At 36.1% G+C, this 16,507-nt stretch overlaps 2 protein-coding genes across 2 annotated transcripts; one reads left to right on the forward strand and one right to left on the reverse strand.

Moving 5' to 3' along the window:
- Positions 1–580: 580 nt before the first annotated feature.
- Positions 581–3,041, reverse strand: BDB00DRAFT_759104 (uncharacterized protein; the record flags this gene model as incomplete). The annotated part of the gene is made up of 9 exons (XM_053119102.1): positions 581–866; positions 966–1,105; positions 1,190–1,297; positions 1,379–1,534; positions 1,631–1,657; positions 1,770–1,889; positions 2,003–2,158; positions 2,244–2,358; positions 2,431–3,041. The coding sequence occupies 9 exons, from the start codon at positions 3,039–3,041 to the stop codon at positions 581–583; spliced, it is 1,719 nt and encodes a 572-aa protein (XP_052982446.1).
- A 1,904-nt stretch (positions 3,042–4,945) lies between these two features.
- Positions 4,946–5,678, forward strand: BDB00DRAFT_894981 (uncharacterized protein). The gene is made up of 2 exons (XM_053128506.1): positions 4,946–5,217; positions 5,297–5,678. The coding sequence occupies exons 1-2, from the start codon at positions 5,062–5,064 to the stop codon at positions 5,459–5,461; spliced, it is 321 nt and encodes a 106-aa protein (XP_052982447.1). The 5' UTR covers positions 4,946–5,061; the 3' UTR covers positions 5,462–5,678.
- The last annotated feature ends 10,829 nt before the right edge of the window (positions 5,679–16,507 follow it).

Consider the following 16,507-nt stretch of genomic DNA (forward strand, 5'->3'; position numbering starts at 1 on the left):
TTATACTAAAAGGGGCTAGGATGCATAAAGTAAGTTATGTAGCGTTTAATGCAAATCCTTCGTAAGTTTACTCTTCAGTTACGCATCCTTGTTTTTTATCCAGTAGTTTGGGGGCGCAGCAAGGTCCAATTATTTTTAGTGTTGCAGTAGCAGTTCGAAACGCACTTCACTGTTGTTCTTATAGCAAAAGTACTATCCTTGACCAAGAGCACCTAACTACCATAATCCTGCATCGTTTCTGTTGTCGTTTCATATGATACGAGATAAAAAGACTGGAACCGTATGCTGCAAGGCTTAGATTTTCTATGGGCGTTTCCTGCATACGTGGACTGAGCGATATATAAGAGAGTCTAGTATACTTGATATTCGGCAGATCCAGGCCTTCTTCACCTTCATATCAGAACACCCAGCTATTCTTCCCTTTTCTTTTGAAAATTTGCGAATCACTGATAACGCAATATACTTTAATCATGACACGTAGTGAGATAAAATAAGGAAATAGGGGAGGGGGAGGGAAAAGATAATATAATGCTATACTCTATAGATAAATTCCGAGGAAAGGGATATATGGCGCGCGTGCTTAACGAGAACTGCTCATGTTATACTCGTGCGGGATATCGTCGTTGTGTTCGAGTGTCTTGGCCATGAAACCCATAAATCGCTCACCATACTCTAATGGCTTAACAGCAGAAATGGCGTGTTTGTCTTGCGTCATAGATTTGAAGAAATGTTCAGATTTCTTCTTGGAATCATAGGGTGTCAGAATATCAATAATGCCCATATAGTACAGGGCATTTGTAGGGTTATCGTTTTCGTTGGTCGATTGGAAACCACCTTCATCAGAGTAGAAGGCACAGTTACGGCGTCTATCACATTATATATAATTGATGTTAGAGTCTTTTTCGAGCTCCTTCTGACCCTTAAGCGTGTGCTATATTTGTTAGCTAAGAAAGTACTAAACATACTCATGGAACGGATCTTCAGGAAGTTCCGAGGAGTCAAGACGTTCAGGATTTGTTTGTGCGATGGCCTTGCGGACAACTTGGGCTTTTGTCTGGCGTCGCTTCAACATCGAGGCACGACGTTCTGCACGTTTGGTATCAGGCTAGATGAAAGCATCATATTCAATAAGCTTTCAATCCCGCATGATGTTTGATAACTATAACTAATAACATTTATATAATCATACCTGGAAGAGCTGCAGGGTCGAGTCACGGATATTCTCCTTGTTGCCACGAACCATGTTATGGATACCAATGAGCAAGCTGTAGTCCATGATGTTCAGACGCACCAACAGCTAAAAGTGATTATACCAGGTCAGCTGTCCATTGTTTGTTTTAACGTGTCGTCATATATACACTTTAAGTTTTTCTTTTACCTTTACATCGCGCATAAGTTGGCTGATAAATAGCTTGCGCTTCTGAGGACCCAGCTGCAATTTTTGCTTGTTCTTTTCAAAATTCAAATCCTTCATTACTGCATTCTTGGACTTTTTAATCTCTGCTTCCGGAAGCAAACGACCAATAATTGAGCCCTGTATTACATAATCAAGGGAAGGTATAAGATTTTTCGTTGCTGTTGCGGTTGCGGTTGTTGTCACGGATAGAAATTGTATATTGATTTTTCTTACCTTGAGGTCATACGTCTCGTGAATATCCTAAAATAACCGGTTTAATTAGCAGTTGGTTTCCAAAAATAAATACTAACTAAAGAGAACATCCAAGTGACAGAGAGAGAGAGAGAGAGAGAGATGGCTGGAAGTCACATACCTTATTCGGTGGAAACACGTTGCCCATGACGACAAAATGGATTTTGCGGCCTCGGGGTTGCTTGACACGATGTAAACCATAGTACCGGCAAAGGAGTGTATCGGGATAGTTCAAGACGTGCTGTGGTTTTTTTTTGTGCGAGTGTTAATGTACGCCGCATGTCACAAGACCACATAAGCCCTTTTCTCTCTTATTCCACTCCCCCCCCACCCCGGCCCAGAAATAATCCGTACGGAATGGTAATCTTTTAAGATCTTGCGCAGATATTTGTGCTCAGCATGGTGAATGGTCTTGATAATGAAACGATAGTCGCGTGAGTAGTAGAAGAAGCTACCACTTTTACCCGGAGATCCAAGCTCAGAAAGAATGTATTTGCTCGTCAGCGATACCTATATACGATGGTTGTTTTCGTTCCATGTTAGCTTTAAGATTTTGCTGCTGCTTTTGTTGTTGTTGTCGGCTGCATGATCATACCAAGTAGTCAGCTGGATCAATTCCAAATTGTTCACGTAACTGACGGAAAGCCCATGGTGCATAATCTTTAAATTTGAAATCGTACTTGGCGCCCGGCGTCAATTCATCACCGTTGCTGTACATAGAAAACATAGACCATATGAGAAATGAATACATCGCTTCTTTTTTTAAAAAAAAATAAACTCACACGTTGAAAACGAGTTTGTGTGCAGCAGTGAAATCTTCGTCTGTCAAGACACGGTTGCGCTTGGCACAGACACGACCGACGGCAATACGGATACCGGTCAACATGTTATACATCAACACATAGTTCTTGTGGTGTTTGTCTACCCGGGTGCCCACAACGACCCGGTCCTCGTCTTTCTCGTCTTCCTGTCGCCGTGAAAGTCGCTTGAATGCTCGACGCCGTGCCGAGAGTTCTTTAGCAAACTCTTCAGATATAGTTACTTCTTGCTGTGCCTTTTTCTGCTTCCTGCCCGCATGACCAGTGGTATGGTGGCGACCAAGCGAACGGCTGCTTCCAGAAGCAACGATACCACTCTCGTTAATACTGTTGTTGATTGATTGTTGTGTAGAGTGTCGTTTCAGGTGGTGAACACGAGCGTCATCATCAGGTGCAGGATCATCCAGTTCAACTTGGTCGTCGTCAAGCGAAAATTGAGAATCTTGCTTTGCATTACGCAGCTTGACTGATGATGGTACGACGGATGTTGTAAATGAGCGTTTGGAAGACAACACAGACGAGGCTGAATGCAGGATGGGGGCAGTAGCGGTAGCAATGGCAGGTCGGTGGTTCATTATGGGTATAGGCGTAGCGGGTGGTGATAGATCGACGGGCGATTGCGTCCCGTCTTCTTGAAACACTCGCAAGCTCTCGGCTGATCCCGGGGGGTCAACAAGAGGGCCTGCTCGATATAAAGACTGTGGCGTGTTGGCGGCAACCGCTGGTTGTGCGAATGAAGCAGGGTATGCTTGGCGGTCAGACGGGAGAATATCTTTTTTAGTGAGATGAGGGTGGTGGTGGTTATTGCTGTTACTGAAAAATTCGGATTGTGGTGGTTCTTGTTCAAATCTAGGGGAATGAGCTGCGGTAGTCATCGACAAAGCTATCAGTGTTTAAAAAAGGAGGGCTGAAGAAAAAGAGAGAAAGGGGGAGAAGAGTACGAAACCTATTTTGGTTTTGTTGCAAGTGATAGTTTCTTGCGTAACACAATGTTACCAAATGGAGTCGCGTTGTGGAGCAACAATAAATGCCCATCGTTACTCTATCATACAAAAATGGCTTTGAAGCTACTGATGTTTGTTAATATATGGCGTCTCCCTTTTTTATCACATTGGGCAGTTGAGATGTGGCATGAACGGTAAGAGATCCAAGCTTGATACCATGTCTTATCAGCGATGTAAAGGTACGAAGAACACTAATTTACAGCGCAGAATTCGCGTGTCAATATGGAAGTGGTGTGAAGCTCGGAGAGACAACCAATTTAATGCAACAATGACATTCACAGTAATCTGTCACAAAAACTGAAAACGCGTCATACGGTTAACCAGGCCAGGTTCAAGAGTTTGACTGCATAAATCTCAATTTTGCAGAAATCGTAGAGATTGCATAGTATGAAATATCGCAAAAGATTAGGGGCCAGTGGATGTCAAAATTTATCAAGAGCTTTACAGGATGTGCACACATTCAGTAATAGTTTATGTATCGCTAAGGTGATAACTGATCTCTTCAGCTACTACTATTTATTATATTTACAAGGCTTTTCTTTTTAGAGATGACGATTGCTTCATACATACTGCATAGGCACTGATGCTGTATTAAGTTATTTACAAGGGAGAGTGATACTTGTACAGGGTATTTTAGTTGCGTTGCTTTTTGTTAGAATGAGAGAGGCCCTTTCGTGGATGAGGGAGGAATTCGAATGGAGGCACTGAATCTCGTATCGTCAACCAGTGCTATGAATTCGCTTGAGCGTTCCATCAACGATTATTTTTCCTTGGATCGCGAGCTCGATGAGCGGAACAATTCGCGAAGTGTAGTCAGTGCTGCACGTTGGATACTGCAATTTTTTGATCCGTCGGATACGGGTTACATATCCTTGTGGAACATCGACATCGAGTAGGGTAACAGCGTTTCCTATTGGATTGAGGCATCAAAAACATGTTTGTGGATCTATCATCAACCTTTGAGAATACTTTGCAGTTGCATCATACCTTTAATGTTGTAAGCTAGTACATGAGCATGGTGTAAGATCAACGGCATTGGAGTCACAATTGATGCAAGCATGTCTTTCAAAACAATCGGAAGCTTCAGCATGCTAGTTTTCAATTCATTTGTATCGTCGTTATCTTTTCCGATTTCCGCCCCCCTTCCAGCTCTACGTTGCTGCTCGTGTATATGGTGTCGATCCGATGGCCCATATTTTACTTTTGTGACGCATCGATGGCTGCAAGTTTTCTTTTGTTATTCCTTGCCTAGGCGTTCGCGATGCTACTTTTCTCTTTTCTGTCTACACTGTCGCTAAAGCGTAAAAGATGTATACACTTAGCATTACTTCCTTTTAATCGATGCAATCTTTCGCTTACGTGGACATGAATGATGCCCTGGATGCAGTGTTGGAGCTGGATACGCCCGATGTTTACTGGACGACATATCCATACTGGACCTACTCATATACTTAAGAACCACTTTTGCAACGAATCAAAAATCCGTTAACAGACCGCCATTTGTACATACTTATAAGGTGTACTTGTGTTCGACCAAAGTACAAACCACAATCCTTTTTCTGAAATATCATTGCGTGCCAACAAATTGAACATGACAAACCAAGTAGTTGACCAAAAGCAATATTTTAACAATCGAATGACTCATCGTATGCCTGATGGATACTACATAGACGACAATGGCAACAAGCTTTATCAATCTATGTATAAAGTTATCAATGGAAAGATCTGTCTGAAAATTATAAAAGAGGTAGGTTGGAACATCAACAAAATCAATGTGACCAAATTATTAAGTCTCATTCTGATACGCACGATGCATATTTTAAAAGGTTCTTGAAGAACGTGGACTTTGGCAGGAAGGGTTACGAGTCAAGGAAGCACAGAAACTACTCGGATCTCAGCCTGATTTTTCCTCTACGAGAAGCGCAATCGAAGACGTACATAGTTATCAAGGCTGGCCATATCGCAGAACGCTATCCAAAGTACCACTGTGAATGCGGTTTTATCGAAAGATATTGGGGTGCCGCCAAACGCGAAGTTCGCAAGCGGTGTGACTATAGCCTAAAAAGCCTACAAGTAACTGTTCCAAAAGTCTTTGACGAGATTCCATTAACGATGATACGTAACTTTGAACGAAAAGCATGTAGATTTAAAGATACTTATGATCATAAATTTCAGGGACGAGAAGCGCTCCATGTAGTAAAACATTACGCCAATTTTTGAATTATAAATTCCGCTAATGTATATGCACTTTATTCCATTATCATTTACTTTGACTCAACGATGCGATTTGCCGTTTTTTAAAAATATATGGTTTGAGATGACCTGCACCATATTAATATAACTCAGTTATACTTAAAAACATAGTACAGAAAATATTTTCTAAGGGGTAGACTATCGATATTTTTAATTGTGACAGTAGCAAAGGACAAAAGTACGTTTTTGAGGAAGTGCAGGGTTGAAACCAGGTCAATGTTCCACCGATTACCATGGCAACAAGTGTGGCAGGAAACAGACAGCACGTATGCAATAGGACGTTTCACGCTCCGACTGACGTCGTCGCTAACTTCGTATCCAGGTTGCAGCTGCTTGGTTACCATTCTATTGCCTCCTTACGATCTTTTGTCACCAGGCCTTTTATAACATTTTCAATATGACTGGAACTCATCTCATCAAATACAAAAACCGTAAGCCTTTCTTAGCGTTTGCATAAGTGATTTAATTTCCATAGCTAACCCATAGTAGTGATATGCACTTTAATCTGCAGCGTTGCTACTGAGAATCGGACCTTTGAGCTTCAAGAAGTAATCGATCATGCCCAAGATCTTATCATCGACACCTGCGATCTTACGTGCACTGGCAGCGATTACCAAGCACAATGGCTAAACCGGATTCGTGCTTGTGCAAGGATTGAAGATGTTGCTGTGGTAACTATCATGTACTGGCGTACCTATAAACGCGCTTTTTGTTGCCATAGTGATAATCTAAGGTTTCTTTTGACCGGTAGTCCTCTAACAAGCCGAGCTGGAAAGCTATCGAGCAGCGGCTTGCCCAGAGAATAGAGCAGCAACAACGTACAAACGACAGCAACGACAGCAACGACAACAACAACAACAACAATAGCAATAGCAACGGCGGCGACGAAGACGACAGCGGCGGCATTTCTAGTGCAACGCCAACGCGGGATGTGCAGTACGAAATTGGCTATAAATTTACAATAGTTTTTGATAAATCTAATAAATTGCTTGCTGCCATATTAAATTATATCATCCATTTTGATATTTTATCAATTTTATGACATCATGTGACCAAAATCATGTATTCAATGATTATAAAAATTGAAAATCCATAATATAAACAAAGAACGACCCAATGGATACAACAAACTATACACTACTGATTACAAATGAAGTAAACTCAATTATTGCAAATTATTGGCAATTCCTAGAATGGAATTGGCCTACTGTACATAATAAATATAAACATAGAACTAATTTGAAACATATTAAATTCATAAAAAATTAAGGATGAATTGTTACGTAAATTAGGTTATGTTGCTGTATTTTATTTTCTAGTAGTTTTATATACAAACAAGGAATATCCCAGACCTTACTTTGAAATTGAAAAAGGATTATTTTTATTATATCATTTAGTCTCTGGAGTATGTGGTGAAAAATTTGAAAAATACTTACCACATAGCACATTTCATACATTTTATAAAAAGTTTTGGATGGATGAGGACAACTACAAACGAATCAACAAAATAGTAAATGATTCAATGAATAACATGTTTTCATCTATCAAATCACGTATTCTATCTGCTAGAAAGCATAATCCTGACTTATTTAAACATGTAACACTTGTATTGGATGGCCATAATTCAAGAATTAACTATGTAGATACTGAAATTGACCACTTTCAAAGAATGTATTCTTATAAATTTAAGAAGAATGGAATATGTACCCAATTTGTTAGTGATATGAATGATATGATTATTTATACTTCTAAAAGTGACTTTTGTTCTGATAGCTCAGATGGTAGCATGTTTTTAAACATGAAATTATTTAAATATATGCATGAGAATGACATAATGGCAGTTGATGGTGGATATACTTTGTTTATCACACAATTTACAGAGCTTGCTAATGAAAAAGGATATAACTTTAGCCATGATAATTTTGTATACCCTATACGTAAAAATGTAAATGAGCCCTTAACGATTACTGAGGATCATTTTAATAAGACATTTGGAAGTTTTAGGACAAAAGTTGAGAATCAATTTCCAGAAATTGGGAATAAATTCTGCCGATTCAATAATAACAAGTCAGTTGTTAAAATGGATAACATAAAATACTATAATCTGCAATTTCGTGTAGCTTGTTTATTAAAAAATATTACAAAATTTGTAGAAATGTTCAATATTCCTATTTTACCACACCATAAACTATGGCACAGTAATGATTTTAATTTTCCAGTAGAGCATAAATTAATTGATATAGTGGTCAACAATGATAAACAAAATAAAGATAAACTGGATAAAATGATTAGATTGCAAATGACCTGCTTAATATGATATGGCTATATCAAATGAAGAAATGATTGTTGATAATGAATCTGATAATAATTCAAATCAGAGTAATAGTGATAATGATGATGTTCCAAGATTTAATGAGCGTAGTAAAAAAAGAAAGCAAAATAAAGGGAAACAACGAGCAATGGCATCATATGAAATAGAAGAGATTATTAGGTATAAAACTGAAAATAGTACATATTTGCTTGAAGTAAAATGGGTTGGATATAGTGCTGATGGTAACAGTTGGTTATCAATTGATAAATTTAATCAAAAGGATTTATTGAAGGAATATATCAATAAGCATAATCTTGGTATTATAAAATTGCATACTCTGGGTAATATATCATTGATACCATATTATTTAGAAATATTGATTGTATTTAAGGAATGATTGAATTGAAACATAAATACAGTAAAATGGGTTTCCTATAATAACTTTAATAGGTTTAGTTTTTTTCTTTTTCTTATTTTCTTTTCTTTTAATTTTCTCATCTTCAGTGTTATTAGATTTATAAACAACAAGTTTTTTATTTTTAGGAATATGAAGCTTACTATGTTGACAGCAAAGGTAATCCTTTTTACCATCAGGTAAATTTGTTCTGATTTTTCTACCACAAAACTGACCATCACATTTTCCTTTTTTAAATTTATGGGTACAAAAATCATTATTCATGCTCAAGTATAAAAAGTAGTCTATTGAAAACAATGACTTTATTTTATTTTGTAATTTCATTTTTAATTTTTCTACAATATTTTTATTAATGTAAGAATCCAATTCATTTTCCATAAATACATCTAATTCTTTGTTAAGATTATTATGTAATTGGATATGGTTGATTGGGAGGAATTCATTTAATGCAACCATTTTTATTGAATCTTTGAAACAATTTCTTTTTTCAAATACAAAAATTCAAAAAAGTAATTGAGTTTGAAATTTATTTCTTGGTATAAATTAATAGTTTTCTGATAACATTTCTATTAAATGCTCTCGAAACCTATATTCATTATCTTGCTATAAATTCAGTACTATTTACAATATTTTCTTCAACTGGTATATAACATAATGTGAATTCATACCTGGCATTCCTTTCTTACCAATTATTTTTATATATACACAAAATTCAATTTTTTGTACAATTTGGATTTTTACAGCCAATAGATTTCTTACAGCCAATAGTATTATCTAATATCTAATTGGAGTTGGATGTCCCCCAACATCGAAAAGCAGCTCATCACTAAAAACACACCTGACCAAAAAAGATAAAGAGGAGATCAAGAGGCTCCTTACTGGAGTGGACTTGCATAAGTTTTGGACGTTGAAGTCCACGGAGTTGAGAGTGCAAGGAAACGGGGAAGGTGTCAAGTCAGTTGAAGAAAAGATGTACGACTTTGCGATCAAGTGCAATTATTGGCAGTAAGTATTATTTATTCACCCAAAGCGACTGTAAGCTTGAAACAAACGAGAAAAACTAAAATGTGCAATTGGTTATAGCCTGTATCAATCCATGATCTTAGATCTAGACGATGCTAATTGGACAGAAGTGTTCACGACGGAGGAGCTGAAAGAAATTCGAGCACACGGAGCTCCCATATTACACACCGTGCCCGAAGACGTTCAAGAAAAATTAGGGTTACAAGCGTTCTTTAGTAAGTTACACAAAATATATAAAGTTATATAAAAACATTTTTTTTTGATTTTTCATAAAACATTTTTTTTCTTTTTCTTTATCAAAATGTTTAAATCAAATGAAATACTATTTCAAACACTTTACGGCAATGAACAAGCTATAATCTATTTACAAAAGGAAGGACTTATAAAACCTTTTATTTGTAAAAAATGCGAGAAACCATTATCCATTGGAAAATATTATCAAAGATATTGATTTTATTGTTATCCAGATAATATTAGAAAAGGTGTATTTACCGAAACATTATTTGAGAAAACAAATCTACAACCAAGGTGTCCTGCTATTAGTTATCTAACCACTTACAATCTATTGGCTGTAATATGGATTGTAAAATTACTATAGTCGAGATAACCCTATATGGTCGAATTAATTAATTATTAATTTATAAGAAAGGTACTAAAAATTGAATTTTTTTATTATAATAGTAGCCTTATATGAGAAAAAATCAAAGAGAACAGATAAGTATTGCATATAGTAATTTATATGAGATTAAGAATATTATAGGACATATGTATACTAATAATAGATATATATTGAGGTTAAGTGGGTTAGATATAATGTAAAGAATAATAGCTAGTTAACAAATGATAAATTTTATCATTGAAAATGTTACACGAATATATTGTCACACAGGTATTCCACTCTAAATTAATTTATTACTTATTTTGCTCTTTAAAGAATCTCATATTGAAGCTAATTTTATTAACCTTTCTACTATATGCCCAATTATATTTATGCTTTGTATATTGTTCATCCATATCAATTTGTTCATTTTTGACTATGGTTTCATTTGGTATATCTTTATTATCTGATATAGTGTGTTTTATAGCCTTATGCTTTTCAAAATAATCCTTTGGTTGTATATCTTTTACTATTGGCTTACCCTTTTGTTTATTTTTGTTGTGTCTTCTTTTCTTTTTATGTTTTGGTGTACTATTTAGTGTGCTACATATACTGCTCTGTTCTGAATCAGATGTACTAATGTTTATATACTTATGTTTTTCTGTATCTTTAGGTGGGTTATCCCAGTCAATATTATCTGTTATAATCTCATCACATTTTATATCATTTATTACTTCTAACCATGGTTTACAATCTGATGGTAGTAATGCTTTTACAGTCGACCATCCTCTATTGTTTTGTTGAGGCGATTTATGTTGTTTATTGTTCTGTGTATTATTACTATTATATTTTTCTTCTTGTTCCTTCATATGTTCTTCTGTATCAGCTAATTCTTGTAGTTCCTCTACTGTTTTATCCATCGGTGTATATTTTTTAATATCATCCTGACCACTATTATGTGCATATCGGATAAATGTATGCTGATCTTAGTATTCGTTTTCGAATTCATCTTTGTATAAGTCCTCATACATATCCATGTTTTCATAATACATGAATTTACTTTCATAATCCTTCACCTTCATTGTGTATGGATTCCATATTATATGACCTTTACGGTTCTTATCAACATAGATAATATATAAACGATTGAGTGTTGGCTCTAACTCATATACTGATTTATTTTTGTATAACATGTGCGGCATATAGTTACTATTCAATATTATTGGCATGTTTTTCTTTTTAGTTATTGACTTTGTGAATTTGCCATTAAGTTTTAAACGTGTTCCTTCTAACATTTGGTTTAAAAATGTTAATTTGAAATCAGAACCAGTTTCCTCATTATACATAAAATTATAATCATCATCTTTATAATCTGACCAATCATTGTCTTTACTCATTAGATATGCCCTGTGTCCACCTTGTTCCAATATATCAATGTTATATGTTTTTCCAATATTTGATGGACCAACAATCCAGTATTGTGGTATTTTGTTTTTACCGCTAAACATAGTTTCAATACCAAACATAGACCACATATACAACTCATTTCTAGGAGTATTTTCCATGTCAGCATCATGAAAATAGCTATTAAGATTAGATTTTACTGTATCATATTTCCATAGTAATTCTGGATATATTTCTGTTGCCTTTCTCATAGTAAGCTGCTTGTTAATTAATTGATAGCCAAGTAATTGTTGATGCATTTTTCTAGTTTTAATTTCGTAGTTTGGGTCCATATTATAAGTAATATAATTATTTCCTTTAATGCAGTAACTGATAGATTTTTGTGGATTACCACCTGGTTTAATATTTGGAGTGATACCATCAATAGTGAAAAACTTACGTGCGGTTTTAGTATCAAATCGTTCATTTAATTGTATCTATATATGCACATGTTTTTCTCCTGTTTCAGGTGCTATTTCATCATATGCAATTGCTTTTTCAATTTTATAACCAATACGGTCATGTTTAGTAAACCATTCTAATATCTGTTCTTTTGTTAAATAGAAATTTTTACAAATATATGTGAACAAGCCCTTAGTGTTTTGAAAGCGGAATTCTTTCTCACCCTGTGAGGTAGCCGCACTGGAAGTGTTATTATTTAACATTGCATCGGAAAATTGAGGATTTGAGGACTTGAGGAATCTCACATATGCCCTAATTCTACCAATGATCTTTGAACGGCTTTGGTCCTTTGTTTTTTTGTCAATTTTTGTATTTTTCAAGTCTTTTTCTAGTTCATCCTTTAGTTGGTCAACGATAATGTTAACATCATTAATATGTTGGTGATGTTCAGCAAGATATTTAGCTCTTTTAATCAGGAGCGTCAAGGTTACTCCTAAAATAGGAACGAATTCAGCTATTATAGCAAGAAATGTTAATAAAGTTAATCTGTTCCATGTTGTATTGAATGTTGTGAAAGTGTTGTATATATAATAGATAAATTTCGCTTGGTATTTTGAGGTATTATTTTATATAATAAATAAAAATTCAATTTTTATTTATTTTAAAAATTTAAATGTATGCATGCCAAGACATACATACATGAATTATTTCAATAAAAATTAATTTGGCTATCCTGATATATCTTAGCTAATAAACCAGCTAGGGTTACTAAATCGCATTAAAATCATCATAACCATAGCCGGTCCCCCAATATAAATAGTAGAACTATTACGTCAATGGATGATTGGTGTATATCTTTTATAATATAACATATATAATATTAATTTGTTTTTTATATAGATCCTTCTCCTATAAAAGTGTCTCTATAAATGGGAATCGATGATGAAACAGTTACACGATTATATTCAAAAATACACTTTGCGATAAAAACATGAATCCTTAACAATCAAGAGTTATGGAAAAATGTAATTGGTGGACAAGATGAAATTGTTGAAATCGACGAATGCTGTTTTGGCAAAACAAAAATTACTACTGCAAAGCATAAACGATACAGAAAACATATGTAAATATTAGGCGGTTATCAAAGAAATTCAAATCTGTTCTTTTTGGTGCCTGTTCAAAATCGAAAAATGTCAACATTATTACCAATAATCAAGGATCAAGTTTATCAAGGAACAACTATAATCACTGATGGTTTACGATCTTATACAAGCTTAAACAAGATGGGATATATTCATAAAGCAGTTGATCATTCGAAATATTTTGTGCATCTAAATGATTCAACAATACATACTAACAGTATGGAAGGTTTTTTGGATGCATATAAGAAAACATATGCCCAATATAAAAAAAGATTCTGAGCTATATACATTGTATTTTTTAGATTATGCTTTTAGAAAAAGATATCATCATGATTTGTTTGAAATGTTAAAAATATACAGTTATTATGTATTATAATGAAAATCAAACGAAAATCCAAGATCAATAAAAATACTCTTTATTCTATCAAATATTATATCCACATTTTTTAATTTATTGGTATTATTTTCACTTGATAATTTCTTTTCATACATTAATATATTGTATAATAATTGTAAACAATATACTCGGTTGCTGCTGTTCTTCCTCATCATCCGTATGAGTAACATCTGGCAACGGAAGCAAGGGTTGACGACGACGCTCAGCTCTATTAAAATACAGAGTTATAAACTGTGTAATGTGATGTAAGTACAAGATTTTTTTTATTCTTACTGTTGCCCAACCATGATACTAGCATCCCCTGTGACGACTTGTGCTGCTGCTGCTGCTGTTACTGATGACGAAGATGATGGTGCTGCTGCTGCTGTTACTGATGACGAAGATGATGGTGCTGCTGCTGCCTCTACTGACGATGACGACGATGATGATAGTGATGGCGATGGTGAATCTACTGCTGCTTCTACTTCTGGTGATAATGATGATGATGTCGTTGTTGTTGCTGATGATGATGCCGGGTTTTGCTCTATTGACAATGAAGTTATAGTTGACATAAACAGCCAGCTTTTTTTGATAGTGTGTTACTTACGATCCGTGGAGTCATCGTCACCCTTCAGCCAGAACTTTCAGATAAATAGACGCGCCCCCCAGTGGTCTACGCACATAGCCAGAGGAAGGTATGGTTGCGCTGCCTGCTCAAACTCTTGTAAAGTAATTAGCTGTATGTCGGTGCTAACGTCCTTCCAAAAACGAGGCAACGGTTTGTTTTTAATCTTGTACTTATTCATCAGCGTCAAGTATGCCTGCTCCACAAGTGGTTTACAGCTGGCTTTCATCAACCTGAAGCATTGTTCTTTGTATCCAGGGCCTAAAGCTTTCTTTAACAATGACCTGAATAAGTCCCAGCCAAATTGCATATCGACGATTTGCCCCTTGTTATTCTTGTACCATGGCTGTTCTGTAGTACCCTCGAGAGGAGGAAAGGTCGGTAAGCGTGATGCTGGCACATGCGACAGGTCAACAGGACTAGTTGCGTTCTCTTGAAGAGCGCAACGCAGGAGGGTCTTCATTGTTTCCATTTCTTTTGCCATACAGTTGACCTTTTCTAATAATTCAGAGCGCTCTTCCTGCGTTTGATAGATGATATCGCGTAGTTGCTCACAATCTTCTTCGGATTTGCGTCTGTACTCAGAAAAGCTTCTTTGGATATCCCCAATAGTTTCAAGAAGTCTAGTGTAAGCTGGGTCAGAGTACATGGTGTATGTGGGTGATGTGAAAGTGGAAGAAACGCAAAAAGGAAGCAGCGATATTCACGTTAGGAATAAAGTATTTAGTATTTTCTTTTCTAAGTTCAGTTCTTATTGCAATACAGATTGATTAATGGAATGCGATAGTTTTTCTGATAATGCTTTTGTTTTATGTGATACGCATATGTCTTGGTGGTTACTATGTATCCATTTTTAACATAATACACATTTGCTGATATATCTCAAATAGTCAAAGGATAGAAAATTCATTAAATTAAAATGGTGATTTGCTTTTCCAGCAAACAAATAGAGGGGATGCATTATGCATAGATTCACAGACAATATCTTCCCGATTGGGTGTGCAGCAATCCATACCCCTTAGTAAGTACATGTTGATTTAATTTTCTGAGGTCTTTATTTTCTCTTTCTTTTTAGTCTTCTTTTGGACACCGCCTTGGTACTACGCAACAATGTCACCAATCCAACCCACTAACAGCGACCATTCTGACATACTATGCAGACACTGTGACCAAAGGCTCATAATGGTAAATCGACTGATGCGACACCAGTATAACAGGGAACGCTCGCTGTATGTATAACATCCGTTCTAGTAACAAAATAAAAAGAACATGAAGAAACCAACAAAACAAACCAATAACATACATTGATTCTAGTATAAAAGCTTTGTTCGAAGCTACTCGGGGAGGACGTTCTAGTTCAAAGGCCCATTGCAGTAAAGTCCTACGTGAGCTGCTTGAGGAGCATAGCAGAGGGGATTTTGACAGCGATCCTGATATGGCAAGATTTATACAACAACAAAGGTGTGTTTCGGCGACTATTATGCGGCAAAAGCACTTACATTTGTACGTACTCTATAGAGAGCTATCCGACTATCATTACAATGTTAGGTTCTTTAGACGATCTGTAGCAGCGGATCAGATCTGGATAGTTGATCATGATGGTACCGATCACGAGTTTCTGGCTCCACCAATTCAAGAACTGTCACACAATCAGGTTGAAAATATCGATACCCCGTCATCGTCATCGTCATTTTGTCTCCCGCCCCCATCACCTAGTTTTCCTGTAATGTACGGCGCCAACGATGTCAGTGATGTTGTAACTGAGGATGTCGATAATCGCACAACAGTGTCACTAGAGGATAGAGAACTCGACGGTTTACAAATGATGACAGAAGAGGATTGGTATGCTAAACAGCGTTGGCATTAGTTGTTCAATTGTTTTTGATAAAAAGACGCTATATGATTTCTGATTCTACTTAATGCTGATTATACTTGGTGAAAATGAAGGAGATAAAAAGAGGCTGTGCGTGCGCGTATTTTGACGTCGAGGGTTAAAGAGGGAAGAGAAAGAAGAGAGAGAGCGAGGAAGCAAAAAGAAAGAGGAGTGGGGAGACGAAAGAGGAAAAGGATGCTTTTTAAAATTTGTTTAGATATAAAGAAAATTAGGATCGAGTGTAAGCAGCTCTTTATCTGAAAACGAGTCAAAGTGATAGTAGAAATACTGTCGCTCGTTTTCGTTCACTATTCGACCAGCAGATGTCACCAAGGACTCGATCCCGATAACTACAAGTTTGGTTGAGCTGGATGACGTTCTATATGGCCAAATGTCATCAGGCAAAGTACGCTCGACCTCAACAGCAGCGAGCAACACCTTTATACCGTCATACTCGTGGCAAAAAAAAAAACCGGACATCACCAAAATAGGTGATGTATTTCATATTCTTCCTCGCGCTGCGGCGTCTATCGGTATTCAGGCGTACAGCCAAACGAACACAGGAACGATTTCGAC

Source organism: Zychaea mexicana (assembly GCF_025766255.1).
Source record: "Zychaea mexicana strain RSA 1403 chromosome Unknown BDB00scaffold_16, whole genome shotgun sequence".
Classification (NCBI taxonomy): domain Eukaryota; kingdom Fungi; phylum Mucoromycota; class Mucoromycetes; order Mucorales; family Lichtheimiaceae; genus Zychaea; species Zychaea mexicana.